The sequence below is a fragment of the Ursus arctos genome, unplaced genomic scaffold, assembly GCF_023065955.2.
Source record: "Ursus arctos isolate Adak ecotype North America unplaced genomic scaffold, UrsArc2.0 scaffold_9, whole genome shotgun sequence".
NCBI lineage: Eukaryota > Metazoa > Chordata > Mammalia > Carnivora > Ursidae > Ursus > Ursus arctos.
In genome coordinates this window covers 42,860,782-42,876,635 of record NW_026623111.1, presented here as the reverse complement: position 1 = coordinate 42,876,635, position 15,854 = coordinate 42,860,782, and the positions used below count along the sequence as shown (strand labels likewise).

Below are 15,854 nucleotides of genomic sequence, written 5' to 3'. Positions count from 1 at the left end.
ATGTATTCTCATGAGTGTGTGGGTATAATAAATAGAACACATTGCATCGTAAATTCTCCCAAAACTTAATGGTTTAGAGTGACAAACACGTCCCAGTTTCTGAGGTCGGGAATTCAGGAGCAGCTTGGCGGAAGTCCTGGTCCAGGGTTTCCCATGTGGCTGCAGTCATCTGAAGGCTTGGCTTGGCCTGGAAAGTCTGCTTCCAGGACAGCTGACTGACACTGCTGCCAGCAGAAGGCTTCCGTTCTGAGCAGGTTCTTGGCAGGAAGCTTTCCAGTTTCTTGTCACATGGGCCTCTCCATAGGCCGCTTGAGTGCCCTCACAACCTGGCAGCTCACTTCCCTCAGAGTGGGTGCTCCGAGAGGGTTGGGGGCAGGATGGGGTTGGCGGGAGGAGGAATGCAGTACTTTTATGACTTAGTCTCCAAAGTTGCCTACCGTCAGTTTTGCTTGTGTTCACGAGAAGCACATCATTAAGCCTGGCCTGCACTCAAGGGGAGGGACATTTAGGCTCCAGTTCTTGAAAGGAAGAATATCAGAGAATTTGTGGACAGATTTTAAAAAACACTACAGTCATAGAGCTTTTTTTTTTTAATTTCTTATGTTAATTCCAGTATGGCTAACCTAGTGTTACATTAGCTTCAGGTGTACAATATAGTGACTCAGCAATTCTATATATTACTCAGTGCTCATCATGACAAGTGTCCTCTTTAATCCCCATCACCTGTTTCAGCCCCCTCCCCTCACCCCCCCACCCGCCATTGCTCATTTGTTTTGTTTCTTAAATTCCACATACGTCCTAGAGCTTTTGAGAAGATGAAGTGAGATAATTGCTTATGAATCCTTTGGCACATTGCTGGGTACAGGCTCATCAAGTGTTAGCCACCAGCTGCTCTTCAGTTTCATTAAGGTATAGGTGACTTGTACTTTACTAAGAATATGGGGTCCAGATGTAATGCCTCTGCTTGACTACCATTCTCTTTACCACCCCCTCTCAAGTTTTACTTTTTTTGCTTGTCAAATCTTGTGCGAAGTGCTTAGAAATATGTCTCCCTACTTGTGGTGTCCTAGCTGGGATCTACTTGAATCTGAGTTTGATCCTTCCTTCTTGCCCACGTACATTTTGAAACATCTGCTGCAGGAACCTTTCGGTGATACATGTGCGCATGTTACTGTTTGTAGCCCGAGGGTCTGTGTGCAAGGCCTGTGGCACATGGTGGTCACTTAGGACTTTAAACTTTTTAAAAAGATTTTCTGTATTTATTTGAGAGAGCGCATGTGTGAGAGAGCACAAGCAGGGGGAGGGGAGAGGGAAATGCAGACTCTGTGCTGAGCAGGGGGCCCAGCGTGGGGCTTGATCCCAGCACCTGAGATCATGACCTGAGCCAAAGTCAGAAGCTTAACTGACTGAGCCACGCAGGTGCCCCAACATTTTTAAGATACAATTTACATACAGTAGGATTTACCCTCTTCTGTAGCTCTGTGATTCGACAGATGTGTACTGTCATGTAAGCACCACCGCAATCAAGAATTCATTACTCAAAAGGTTCTGTGTCACTTGGTAGTCATCCCTCCTCCTCCTCCTAACCCCAGGCAACCACTGATCTGTTTTCTGTCTTCTAGTTTTGCTTTTTCTAGTTTTTGCTCTTGAGTCTGGCTTCTCTTACTTAGCATGTATTTGTGATTTATCCATATAGTTGCATGTATCAACAGGCTTGTTTGTTTGTTTTCTCTTTCTTACGAGCGAGAGCGAGCCCATGTGAGCGCAGGGGGTAGAGGGGCAGAGCAGAGGGGCAGAGGGAATCTTATGGCAGGCTCCACACCCAGAGCAGAGCTTGACATAGGGCTCAGTCTCACGACCCTGAGATCATGACCTGAGCCAAAATCAAGAGTGGGGCACACTCAACTGACTGAGCCACCAGGCGCCCCAAGAGGTTTAATTGCTGAGGATTCTGTTGTGTGGATGTACTATAGTTTGTCCATTCACATGTGGGTTATTTCCAGGCTTTTCCCCCAGTTTTTGATAATTATGAATAAGACTGCTATAAGCATTTGTGAAAAGGATTTTGGGTGAATATAAGTTTTTATTTCACTTGGGTCAGGACCTAGGAAGTGGAGATTGTACAGTAAGCATAGTTTTAACTTTGTAAAAAATGGCCAAAATATTTTCTAAGTTGACTGAACCGCTTTGCATTCCCACCATCAATGTATGAGAGGTCGTTGTTCCACATCCTTACTAACACCTGAAATGGTGAATTTGAAAATTTTTTTATTTTAGCCATTCAGATTGTCGTGTGGTATTTCATTATGGTTTTAATTTGCATTTCCCGAGTGACTAATGATGTTGTGTTTCTTTTTATGAACTTAATTGCCATCTGTGTATCCATTATGACCTGTCTCTTTGGATCTTTTGCTCAGTTTTTTGAAAATATCAATGTTATGTTTGTTTTCTTATTGGGTTCTGAGAATATTACGTATTCTGGATACAAGTCCCTTATCAGATATGTGTTTTGCATATTTTCTCCTAGTCTCCGGCTTGTTTTCCCTTTCTTTCATTAATATCATGTCTTTTGAAGAGAAGTTCTTAATTTTAATGAAGTCCAGTTTATCATTTCTTTTATGAATCATGCTTTTGATGTCCTGTTCAATAAATTTTTGCCTAACCCAGGGTCACAAAGATTTCCTTCTGGAAATGAACTGAACTGAAGGAAATTTTTCATTATCCAGCTGAGTCCTGGGGTACTGCACTCTGTAGGACATTTCTCTTCACCATCACTAAGCAGGCCACTTTCTTGCTACTAAGTAGTAACTGCTCGAAAGAAAACAGCACCACAGTTATTCTGGAATTGGGCCTCAAGTGAGCAGCTGTGGTAAGAAGCATAGGCAGAGCCAAACAGAGAATGGTGGGCCAGTGCCCAAAGTCAGCTTCCCCTGATTTACATGCGCTGCAGGGAACTTGAGTGATCTTCTCTTTGTAGGTTTTGAGCACCCCTTCTTCCCCGTGGGTTACTCTGGCTGCACAAAGTCAGGGGCTCCTGCTCTATCTTCTCATTCGTTGTGGCAGTTTGCGAGAAGCAGTTTGCTGTAGTCAAGTGCATAGGCTCTGGAGCTTGACTTCTTAGATGCAAGTCCTGCCTCTGCCACATGTCAGCTGAATAGTTTTACCCTAGTAACTTAAGCTCTCTGTGCTTCCTTTTGTCATCTGTAAAATGCAGATATAATAGCACTTGCTTCACTGGGAGGATTCCATGAATTAATAGATGTAAAATTCTTAGAACACCTCACAAGGTAAAAGCTCAGTAAATGCTGGCTATTGTTAATGTTAGCATTTCTTGAACACCTTCTATGCACTGGGTACTTATCCATATTATCTTAATTATCACATTAACACTGGAGTAGATGTGTCCACATGCCACAGAAAAATAATCTGAGGCTCAGGGATGCTGGGTAATTTGCCCAAGGATGGCCATGAAGAGATTTGATTCCGGGTCTGTCAAAGCCTCTCTCCACTGCAGTGGGGAGTGTTTTCTCAGTAGTGAAGTGCTTAAGGGTGCTTTAAACAAAATAAGGTATGCCTACTAAATAAATATTTTTTACAAGTGGTTGCTGTTTGGTTTCTGCTTTACACTGCTGGAATTTAAATCTGAGCTGACCACAGATGTACATATGAAGAACATCGAACATAAATTGTCATGATTTAGGCTAAAAAATTATTTTCCAACGATGTACTTAAATCTCATCTTTTCTATTTTGTTTCCCAACAGGCTGTTATAATGGGTTGGTTTATGTTCTGAAAAGTAATAGTGGAGAAAAATACTGGACGTTTCCTACTGAGGATGCTGTCAAAAGCTCAGCAGCCATGGACCCAACCACAGGACTCATCTACATTGGATCTCACGACCAGCGTGCATACGCTTTGGATATTTATGTGAGAATTCACCTCATCAGTTTCTTATTATGAGCTTAGAAGAGTGTGCAACTGTTAGGAGCTCTTGACTAAGGGAGGAGGTGTTAACTGTTCCCTAAGATTAGCATCGTGGTGTGGGGAAGAATGAGTTAATTAACAGTCTTAATATCTTAAGACATTTTAACCTCCTTACCAGATTTTCACAAATAAATTTGCTACTCAGAGTTTTTAAATATAAAGAATGTAGCATTACTATCTTGCCAATAGAAAAGAATCACAAAGGAAAATATCAATAAGACCTGAGAAGTTGGGGAAACAATTTGAAGCAAATGTGACATTAAAAGTCATTGATAACAATGGAAATAAAGAACAAATACAAATTATGAAGACCCAGATAGAAAAATAAACAAGGGATATAAACATAAAAGACCCCAAAGAAGAAATGCCTACTAAACGTATTTAAATGTTTCATACCTTTAATAATCAAAGGAATGAAAATTTAAAACTCTGTGATGAAGAAACAGATAGTATTAGATCAGAGTGGTATGGTACATGTTGGGGAGAGTGGGGGGAGGTTGTAACTAGTGAAGCCTCTGACAAAAACAGTCTGGCCACAGGTAACTTTCATATCCTTTGATTCAGTAAAATTCTTCTAGGATTCTATCCTGGCAAACCAATCAGAAACATGGACATATATGTATACCAAGATGTCTATTTCTAAGTTGTTCATAATTCTAGGGAATTAGTTCCAAACAATCTCCATGATAAGGTAGAGAACTTATTTTATGTTCAGATGGGATATTATGCATTAAAGTAATATCTAAAGAGTTTTACCAAATAAGTGAGCTAAATTAGATACCAAGTAGGGGTGCCCGGGTGGCTCAGTTGGTTAAGCGTCTGCCTTCGGCTTAGGTCATGATCCCAGGGTCCTGGGATCGAGCCCCGCATTGGGCTCCCTGCTCAGCAGGGAGTCTGCTTCTTTCTCTCCCTCTGCCCCTCCTCCCTGCTTGTTCTCTCTCTCAAATAAATAAAATATTTAAAAAAAATTAGATATCAAATATATATTCAGAATGATCTCAACTACATTAAACTGTTTGTCCCAAAAAGATCAAAAGGGAAAATGCTAAACTATTAACAGTGGTTATCTCTGGGTGGTCCTTGTCTTCTTTATACTAACTTGAATCTCTACACGGAGTCTGTATTACTTTTATACTAAGAATAAAAAGTTACATTAAATAGATGTAATATGAGGATTAGCACATGTAGATTTGTTAACCACCAACAGAAACCAATTAATTTGCTTTCTTATTTGCAGGAAAAGAAGTGTGTTTGGAAGTTAAAATGTGGAGGAACTGTCTTTTCTTCCCCTTGTTTGAGCCTGATTCCACATCATTTATATGTGGCTACGCTGGGAGGACATTTACTGGCTATAAATCCTGTAGGCATAAAATACGTATTGATTTTATTACCTATTTTTTAAATGTTTTATTTTTGCAATTTGAAGTGGTTTTTAATTATAGTCTAGCTCTCACTGAACCAGAACTCATTAAAAATGATTAACACGAAGTCTAGAAAGATGAGAAAATAGAAATTCTATGTGTGTCTTTTATCTGTTTTTTAAATTGGCAGAATTTTCTCAGTCATATTAGAACTTAGAATGGTTTCAGGATAGATCTTATGTACTAATTATTTCCTGGTTTTATTGTAAGTTTCATCTCCACTCTCATAAAGAGCACTGATTAATTATAGCTGCGTATCTGTGTACGAGCTTCAGTTATGATACCAGCATGCCGTTATAGCTTGTTCTGATGTTTATAGCTTTGCCTCTGGGAGATTTAGGACTTTGTTTTATAAAGGGTAATTGATTAGCAGAATGACTTAAATGCTGTAAATTGCTTTCTGCCCACGGCAGGCCACTGGGAACAGAGTTTGGGAACATTGCTGTGGAAAGCCGCTCTTCTCTTCTCCACGGTGTTGCCTGCAGTACGTTTGTATTGGCTGTGTGGATGGGAATTTACTCTGCTTTACTCACTTTGGAGAACAGGTGAAAAATTTCTGGTTCTATTTTACATCTTTCTCCAAGTCATAGTAGTTGGTGACAACTGAAGTAAAATTTTATAAACATCCTTCAACTCACTGTGTTGAAAACCAGTTTGATTTTAATTGTCAAGCCATGGGTTTCTTCATTTTTGAATGATGGGATAGATTGAAGATTCTACCCAAGCATTGTTCTACTTGTGCGTGCTCTCCTCTAATTTTAAAAACTTTACCAGCTTTTAGGCAATTTTATTATAACTTCTGTTGTGGTTTTGAACACTTAAAGAAACCTGTGCTTTTTCTGTGGAAACTGAACTAGTTGCATAACCCAAATTGCATTGAATGGAGGGCCCATCCTCAACCTCATGACCGGCAGGGAGGCTTCTTCTAGGCAACATTAGATCTTTTTTTGTTGGGAGCATCCCCTCCATTTCTTTATCCACAGGCGACTGTCGGTGGCGGCCTGGTGCTGGATGTGTGATCTGGGGGGTTGTTGGTGGCCTCGAGCGCACGAGTTCCACCCTGAGTTAGCCCATTGATGGCCAGCGTTGATTGTGGTGCTTTTCATTCTACTTTTAGCCCTCATAGTTTAGCAGTTCCTCCTACTGTGTGACGATTACTTTGTGATGGAATCTTTTATTATGGTCACTTAATATTTTTATTTACAAAGTAGTTTGTAGGGGTGCCTGGGTAGCGCAGTCGTTAGGCGTCTGCCTTAGGCTCAGGGCATGATCCCGGCGTTCCGGGATCGAGTCCCACATCGGGCTCCTCCTCTGGGAGCCTGCTTCTTCCTCTCCCACTCCCCTTGCTTGTGTTCCGTCTCTTGCTGGCTGTCTATCTCTGTCAAATAAATAAATAAAATCTTAAAACAACAACAACAACAACAAAGTAGTTTGTACTCTCATACATTCAAATAAGAAATAAGGAGAAAGGAGAAATAAGAGGCAAAGGCTGTTACTCCTATTTTTTTGGACGAACAAATAGAAAGATGAAAATGATTTTGCCCAAGTGAGGGACAGAATTAGGATTACAAATCCTATTTCATGAAAATGCCCACTGTTTTCATTTTGTTTTTATTCTGCTGTTACTGTGCATTTGCAAACACTATCTTAGACTTACGCCTTTTCCTCCTCGTGTTTTCTTCAAAATATTGGCCGACATTTGTGTGTGGTAGCTATAAAATAAGCAAATGGGGGCACCTCAGTGGCTCAGTCAGTTGAGTGTCTGCCTTCGGCTCAGGTCATAATCCCAGGACCTTGGGATGGAGCCCTGCATCAGGCTCCCTGCTTGGCAGAAAGCCTGCTGCTCCCTCTCCCTCCACTCCCCTCCGCTTGTGTTCTGTCAAATAAATAGATAAAAGCTTAAAAAAAAAAAAAGTAAATAGTATATATCCACAGAGCAGACACATAACTCATAGCTTTTTGTTTAAACCTTTAATTTCAATTATCGCACATAAACTCTTCAGTCCACTTACTTCCTTCTCCTTACATTAGGAGAATAGAATAAGGTACAGTTTTTAATAAGATACATTGAAAACTGAGTACAGTTTTGTCTTTGAACTTTGTATTTCTTTCTTTTTTTTTTTTGTTGAAGATTTTATTTATTTGACAGAAAGAGGCAGCGAGAGAGGGAACACAAGCAGGGGGAGTGGGAGAGGAAGAAGCAGGCTTCCTGCTGAGCAGGGAGCCCGATGCGGGGCTCGATCCCAGAATGCTGGGATCATGACCTGAGCCAATGGCAGACACTTAACCACTGAGCCACCCAGGCGCCCCTGAACTTTACATTTCTAAACATAGTAGTAGTAGCTCCTTCTTAAATGGGGTTTAAAATTAATTTTATTTCATCCTCTTAGGCATAGCAGTGACTCATGTAGTAAGACTCCAGTGTATTTTGTTCTAGACTTTACGACTGGAACAGAGGTCTAATTTGACAATGCTACTTTTCAGAAGAAGCCATTATTTCCTGTGTGTGTGTGCGTGCGTGTGTGTGTGTGTGTGTGTGTGTGTAGTTACTGTTCAGTAGCTTACACCACTTACATTTGTATTAAGAATAAAGCTTCACTATACAGGAGAATTGAAATTAGATGAATGAAATATTTTTGCCTTTACTATCCTTCAGGTTTGGCAGTTCTCTACCAGTGAACCAATCTTTTCATCCCCGTGTACCTCAGCATCGGAGCAAGAAATATTTTTCTGTTCCCATGATTGCTTTATCTACTGTTGTAATGTGAAAGGTCACCTCCAGTGGAAGTTTGGAACCACCTCCCAGGTGTATGCAACACCGTTTGCTTTCCGTTACCAAGAAGGCAGCAGTGAAATGTTGCTGGCAGCAGCATCTACCGATGGGAAACTGTGGATCTTGGAATCTAAGAGTGGACAACTGCAAAGTGTGTCTGAACTTCCTGGGGAAGTTTTCTCTTCTCCTGTGGTCTGGGAATCAATGCTTATTATTGGATGTAGGAATAATTATGTTTATTGTCTGGATTTGTCAGGTGGCTATCAAATATAATCAGGTTCAGTCCTTGCTGGATTATCTGGGACATCTGAAAATACTCTAGAGCATTTGGATAGTCTTATTTTATACTCAAGATTATATTTTGCCTAAGAAACCTGTCTATTATAGTTTGTTGGAGAATGATCATATTTTATTTCCTGTAGGAGCAGCAAATGCTTTTAAAAGAAATTATAGGACAAAAACATCAATTCATTTAGTATCACTTTCTTTTAATTTTCTTTAATTTCTTTTAATTAGGCTACAGATATTCTACTTCGGGTTTTTTTCTTTTTTTTATAGAAGACTTCTGTGAAAAAGAAGATCAGAATATACCTGGTGGGTTAAAGACTTAGTCCGTGATGTTATGCACCATTTACCTATTTACAGTGAGATTCATAACAAAAGGTTTTCAAAGGTAGGATCTTTTTGTCAAATTAGGTTCCTTATTTAGTATTTTTCAATGAAGAGAATACCAGTATTGAATGATATCTATATATCTGTCTCTTCCTATAGTAGAGTTTAAAGTTGATTTACCCTCTTTTCTTCAATTTTCGATACACAAACCTTGATGAATATTTTTGTACCTCTGTTTCTCAATTTATTAGATTTTGTAGTCGTAGGTCTCTTTTTGTTCACTGGCTTGGTGGAAGGGAACACAACAAAAACCAGGAAGGGAAAAAACCCTATATACTTCTAAGTATCCTGATCTCTCATATGTCCCCCGATGTGGGACTCGAAGCTGGAGCTGCTTCTCCAGTCCCAGAGCACTTTGCTTACAGCTGCATTTGCCTGGCATGAAATTACCCCCAGCGAACTATACCTCCTCCCGGGATCCATGTCCTTTCTGCATCCTCCTCCTCTTGTACCTGGGCTTAGTCCGTGGTTTGCTTTAGCCAGTAGAATGCAGTGGAGGTGACACTATCGTCACTTCTGAGTCTAAGCTTTAAGACCTGACAGCTTCTGCTTTCACGGGATCCCTGAGCTGCCAATAAAAAGTGTGGCGGCCAGACGGAGAAGCATGTGGGAAGGCAGTGGCTCTGGCGCCGCATTATAAAGCCGGAGAAAGGCAGATCACAGGGACAGGTGAAGCCCCACACATTCGGCTCCCGGCATTCCAGCCAGCCCCCAGCTGTTCAGGCTATCCTGGTGCCAGATGTTTAATTCCTCACCCACAGAATCCTGAAAAATAACAAAAATGGCAGCTGTTTTAAGCCACTAAGTTTTAGGGTAGTATGTTAGGGTAGTAACTTTTGGATGGTAGTAGCAAAGATCACTGGGAAGAGAAGTTATGTGTTATTCTTTTCCATGTCACATAAATTACTCAAATAGATAGACAGATGTCTCAGTTTTTGAAATTTCATGATCTCCAGTTCAGATAATAAAGCAGCTTGCTTTTTTTTTTTTTGCTGTGATATTTGGAATTTAGCCACTAGTGGTAGTAGTAACTACTATTTAGGGCATATTGCACCCCAAACACTTGTGCTAAAGCACCTTAAGTAACAAAAATGTTTCCTATTGTTTACCTTCCCTTCATCTCTATAGTCAACTGTGGTATCAATTTCAGTTGTCCAGTAAAGCCCCAAACATCAAACATGCCAGAGTTCTTAGCTGCAAGCTATAGAGGTCAACTTAGGCTATTTTAAACAGAAAAGAATTTTTTTTTTTTTTTTAAGATTTTATTTATTTATTCGACAGAGAGAGAGACAGCCAGCGAGAGAGGGAACACAAGCAGGGGGAGTGGGAGAGGAAGAAGCAGGCTCATAGCGGAGGAGCCTGATGTGGGGCTCGATCCCATAACGCCAGGATCACGCCCCGAGCTGAAGGCAGACGCTTAACCGCTGTGCCACCCAGGCGCCCCATAAACAGAAAAGAATTTTTTAAAGATTTTATTTATTTGAGAGAGAGAGAACATGAGCAGGGGTGAGAGGGAGAGGGAGAAGCAGACTCCCCACTGAACAGGGAGCCCGATGTGGGACTCGATTCTAGGACCCTGAGATCATGACCTGACGTTCAACTGACTGAGCCACCCAGGCGCCCCTAAGCAGGAAAGAATTTTTTAAGAGAATATTGAATAGAGAATTAGGACAAGGGCTAGAGCTCTACAGCCAGGAACAATGAATGCTTGAAATCCCACCATGACTTTGGCCTGGGGAAGACACAAGCTGCTGTCCTTGAAGCTTTAAATGCCAAACCACTAACACCAGACGCTGTTCCCCGCCACTGCCAGACTTCCACACACAGTTGAACTGCGAGATCAATGCAGAGTCTCTTCCAGTTTCAAGTGACACAGGTGCCATGCCCACGAGTACAGCGAAGCACGTGTCAGGCATTCATTTCATCTGTGGCGGTGGGCGGGGAGTGCAGGACCCGTGAGTTGGGAGATTTCCCCAAACCTAGAGAGGGGATTGAGGTACAGACTGGTCGAAAAGAACATCTCTTCTGCCAAGGTTTCGATCAGCGCTTCTCAAATCTTAATGATGTGCGTATTAACCGCCTGCAGCTCTGGCTAAAACAAAATGCACATTCCAGTTGAGAGGCTGAAAGGGGGCTTTGCTAAGCCATTATGCATCCTGAGGCAAAAAGAAAAATCAGTAATATCCCTGTCTTTATTTAAAATTTTGATATTTGTTCACAATGGAATTTGTACTAATTTATTTTTTCTTAAGTAATCTTTAAGCTCAACATGGGTTTGAACTCCGCAATTCTGAGATCACTTCACATCCTCTACCGGACCAGCCAAGTGCCCCAAGTACTAATTTTTATTTAAAAAAAAAATACTGTAATAGAAGAGTATTTATCTTAATCAGTTTTTGGCACCCAAGGTGAGGGCCTCACTCACGTCACTCACCGTGCCCGAGTGTGTGTAGGCCTGTGATTCAGTAGGTCTGGCCTGGGGCCGCAAGCCGCCTTTCCCACCGGCTTCGGCTCCAGCCACCGCTGCGCTTCGGAAGCCCACACGTGGGGTGACGAGGCTGTGTAGTAGTCTTTCCTCTGATGCAGACCATTCGATTCCAATTTAGGATTGAGATAAACATGTTATTTGCCCCTATTCATTACTTTTCTGTACCACACCTAGTAAAAAACACGAGGTAGCACATGAAATGCCTTGAAATTTTTCTTTCTCAACAGAAGTTATGTAAATATGGGCTTGCTTGTCATTAAAATTAGCAAAAACTTCAACTTGAAAAGGAAATTCCATCAGTGCTGAAGATCTTGTAGGTATTTTTTATTGAAAGATCATTTTCCTTCAATAATGGACATTTTACATTAAAACTTTATACAACCAAAAATCTCAAAATAATATTAAAATCACACTAAGATATTTTTCATTGTTGTCTCTACTTAATTTTATTATTGGTAAAAATATTGAAGACACTTGTAACTAGTGTTTCTGCTTTAAAATAAGCAATTAAAACTAAATGTCACAAGAAGAGACAATGAATGCATACTATAATTTGCTGATAACTGGCTAAAATGATAATTTAATAGTAATTAATGTGTAAGAAACAATTGCACTTGAAAAATTAAAAAAGTAAACAAAAAACTCTAGTTATATATATATATATGTTTATGAACAAAGGTTAATCTGTTACCTTTGCCAAAAGAAGTGTATGTTTAAGTTAAGAAAAAAAACCCATATATTTAACATAGCAATAATTCATTAAAAAAAAAAAGTCTTTTCTTTTTACAGAATTTCCCCCATAGCTATTGATCAGAAAAGACTACAACACAACTAAAGCAAAATAACACTTCATTGGTATTTAGTGCAAATTTGGAGTCCTTTTACATGAAATATTAAACGTGTACCCTTTAGAAGTTGCTGGAAGTAAGTGCTGTGACTGTCCCGTCCTCAGTGTACTCTTTTATTTTTGAAGACTTTAATAGAAACTTTGTAACTGAGGTATTTCCCCCTACTTTGTATGTGCTCGGTGGTATGTGAGCCAGGAGCGGTGGACTCCTCTAGGATTCTTCATCGATGACCTGATTGCTTCCCCTGTTCTCCACCCTTACTGTGGTATTATCCAGAGCTGACAGGATGACAGAAAAAGTTCAGAAGAATTACCGTAGCACTATAATGCCAGGGCTCTAGGTAGAAAGATTCCCATTAAAAAGAGTGTTGTGTTAGTAATGAAATCACTGAAAACTAACAAATGCCTACATGTTTGATTTAGAAATGAACGTCAGTGTGGAAAATATGCAGTGGAATATTAATTGCTTCCCACAGGAATAAAAAGAAAAATTAATTACATTGATTAACAGTCGGAAGGTCCAGTATATAGAATATTAAATCCAACTTGCAAGAGTACAACTTTCCGCTTGATCACGCCTGCCAGCTGCTACCATGAGGCTGAGCCATCATTTCCAGAAAGAAAATGCCTTCTATATGGTGAATGATAGCAACAATACATTGCCCGTCAAATGAGCTCCGCATAAAGGAAAATAATGATGGATACTGGTAAGATGTGTTTTTGTAGGAGGAAGAAGGAATGCAATTCCCCTAAGCATTGGGCAAAGGATGTGTACTATTATGGAGTCAGAATCTCAGAAAAGGAGACTATGCCAACACCATGAAATATAAAGTCAGTGTTGGCAATATGTGGATTTGCTGGTAGGTCTATGCTTCATGCTTCTGAATTGCCACGTCCCTTCTTTGGACCACATGTGTGGAAGAGCAAGGCCACTTAACACTCAGATGTTTTTTAAAGGTAGCAAGGTGAATGCTCAAAATTATAAATGCTATTGAACATCTGACTCTAAATATGAATCACTTGATTATGGTAAAGAAACTTTCCACAGAAGTCCTTAGTACAAAGGTTCCAAATCTTGGCTTCCTGTTAAATTTTCCCTAAAGACCTAAGGGAATATTCAGAGACATTCAATGTCCATAGCCTCTCCTATCTTGTAGTAAATGCCTGGTTTGGGGGAATTGATTTTTTTATTTTTCCTTTTACTTCTTTGGGTGAAATGAGCCTTCCCTTCACTTTCAAAAGCTAGATTACCCTGGAAGCAGTATATCCCAGAGTTCTCCTTTGGGATGTATCAGAATTTGAAGAGTTTTGCCAGAATAGACCTTCCTGGCCCGGACTCACAGGATCTAATTCGGAAGGCAGGAGTTGGAGCCAGGACATCTTAAGAACCACTGCACTAAGTGGGGGTTCTCAGAGTTGGAAAGAGAATCTGTAGCTTCCTTTCTTTATGATCCTAAATAAAAATGTTCCCTAGGAGCCACCTGGGCCAAATGTTTAATGTCCTTAAGGAGAGTACTGGTGTGGCAGGACAACAGTGTGGTGGAAGGGTGAATAGATGCACTTTCTGTGTTACGGTTTCAGGTCAGGGAGAATTCAGAAAAGCAGACACGGGCAGAGTTGGTGGCCAGACTGTTAACTTAGGATTCCCAGTTACTCAAGGCATTCAGGAGAATGGGCATCTTGTTTCTGTCTATATGACCCTTTCTTTCGCCATTATTGTAGAAAAGGAAAGAAGCCACCAAACACATGGTAGGGTAAATGTTGTAGATAAAAGAAGTTGGAGAATCAAAAAATTATTACAAAGATTGGCAAAAGTCCTGTTCTAAATGGCGTGTGGGTGTATGTGTGGAAGGGGCATGGTAGGCTCTTGTAAAAAGTTCTTAGTTTGGAGATTTTGCTGCATGTGGTCCCTCGGATGGAATTTTCTCTTGAGAACAAGGAGGAGCTCAAGGCGCCAGGACCTAGGATTGTGCAAATACACTCTTTACAGAGAATGCCACCGATTCAGGTTCTGAACATTATTTTAGAGCCTATGAAACATGCTGCTCTTCCCTAGCGTGGTTTCTTTACCTCATATAAAAAATAAATAACAAGGGCAAGAGAAGAGCCAATAACTGGCAGTAGGAGTAGATAAAAGTCACTCTACTTAATGATCTGTGGACAGTCGCTCCAGGCCTTGGCTTTCCTTTTAGCCAAAGCCAGCCAGGCTGGTTCTGTTGACACGGGGGCAGCATCTGGGGTTGAGAACCTCTTTGTGACTTCTTTCACCAGCGGTGCGGGGGGAGCTGAATCCGAGATCTCCACTGGATTGCGTTTTGAAGGAAAAGGAGAGTAAGTCAGAGCCACATTCTGATGTAGAAGTGCAAGATTCAGAAAGGAAACCCCAGTGAAACACTGGGCATCTTTAGTGGGAATTATTAGGGAAAGAAAGCGATGTGATATTGCATACGGAATCACAGTGCAGTTGGTTTTCAGTTTCTAGAAGCCTAATTTTTTATGTACAGAAGCTATGCCTGCATGATAAGAAATCAAAGGTAAATGCTGTGATTCTAGTTATCCAACCAGTTTCATGAAGAAAAACATCAAACCAGCAGTCTGAATTTATTGAACTGGTAAGGTCAAAAGTTACCCTCTCCACCAAGCAGGCCCGGGGTGCCCCCCACACCCCTCTGAGGTCCCCGGCTCCTGCCAGGTCTCACCACTTTCAGGCTTGTCTCACAATTCTTCTAGACCTTAGAGGCTTCTTAAGGTGAAGAATCTGGGCTTATTATCTCTGAGTCCTATTTAGTGCCTGTGGCAATGGCCTGCACATGAACAGAACTCAGGAAATACTGATGGAAAAGACAAATACTTCAAAACAAAGGTCTGCTTCATTGAGCTGGAGCTACACTGAACTGCATCAACTCTGGAACTTCCACAGAAGTCGGGCAGAGAAAGCTGTGATCTCTGTGGAATTTTATTTTGAAAGAATGATCTGTGACACACCCATATGGCTAGAATCCTGAATTCTTGGGTGTAAGATCAAATGAAATTATGCCCATGGAGGTTCTTGAGAAATTATACAGTGCTCCAAAGTGGTTTTCAAATACAGTTGTTTTCCTCCTCACCAAAACAGTATATAGAGCTTAAAGGGCGAGGCCTCTTTACATTTCCATACCTAAGCTGGCAGGTAACAGCGGCATAACAGCCTAGGTCTCCGGGGCGGGTGCCCTCTAGGGCACAGGTTGCCCAGAAGGGAAAACAGATGCCCTGTTAACCTCTGGGAGGAAGCTTGTTCTGACTCCTATCCATCCTTCAAGTGATCTGTAGCAAGGAAATAGCTGGAAACATTACAGAATCACTTTAACAGAATAAAGAATTTTTTAAAAAAATGTCTTTTATGTATCACGAGTATGAATCCGTGCTGTTAATATAAAGGACTCAGGGGAACACCTTGCTCTCTAAAGCCGCGCTGTCAGAAACTTGCTACGGGAGATCCCGTCAGTGAGCAGAGCCTGGCCCACTTCTCCTGGGGCATCCGAGCCACGTGGTCCCTCATTCAGAGCAGCAGCTCCATTTCCCACCCGGGTGCTGAGCTCCAATAGGGGTTTTCAGATTCAGCCTCCACAGCTTTCACTTCTCAGTGTCACAGGAAACAGGACCGAGTCCACTTTTCAGCTCAGGCTGAAA

At 41.1% G+C, this 15,854-nt stretch overlaps 2 protein-coding genes across 16 annotated transcripts in view; one reads left to right on the top strand and one right to left on the bottom strand.

The window, feature by feature from the left end:
• Positions 1-15,560, top strand: part of AASDH (aminoadipate-semialdehyde dehydrogenase) — a 39,204-nt gene extending 23,644 nt beyond the window's left edge. For 10 of the 14 annotated variants that reach the window (XM_057309841.1, XM_026508940.4, XM_026508939.4 and 7 more), the window contains 4 exons: positions 3,764-3,927; positions 5,222-5,344; positions 5,819-5,950; positions 8,062-15,560. In XM_057309841.1, coding sequence (XP_057165824.1) covers positions 3,764-3,927; positions 5,222-5,344; positions 5,819-5,950; positions 8,062-8,451 — 809 coding nt within the window. In that variant the 3' untranslated portion in view covers positions 8,452-15,560. The remainder of the gene's footprint in view (positions 1-3,763; positions 3,928-5,221; positions 5,345-5,818; positions 5,951-8,061) is intronic. The other 4 variants (XM_057309842.1, XM_048211878.2, XM_048211879.2 and 1 more) reach the window with 3 other exon arrangements.
• The window catches only part of CRACD (capping protein inhibiting regulator of actin dynamics), a 47,324-nt gene continuing 45,797 nt past the window's right edge, over positions 14,328-15,854 (bottom strand). For both annotated transcript variants that reach the window (XM_057309838.1, XM_057309839.1), the window contains one exon: positions 14,328-14,488. In XM_057309838.1, the coding sequence (XP_057165821.1) occupies positions 14,328-14,488 (161 nt within the window). The remainder of the gene's footprint in view (positions 14,489-15,854) is intronic.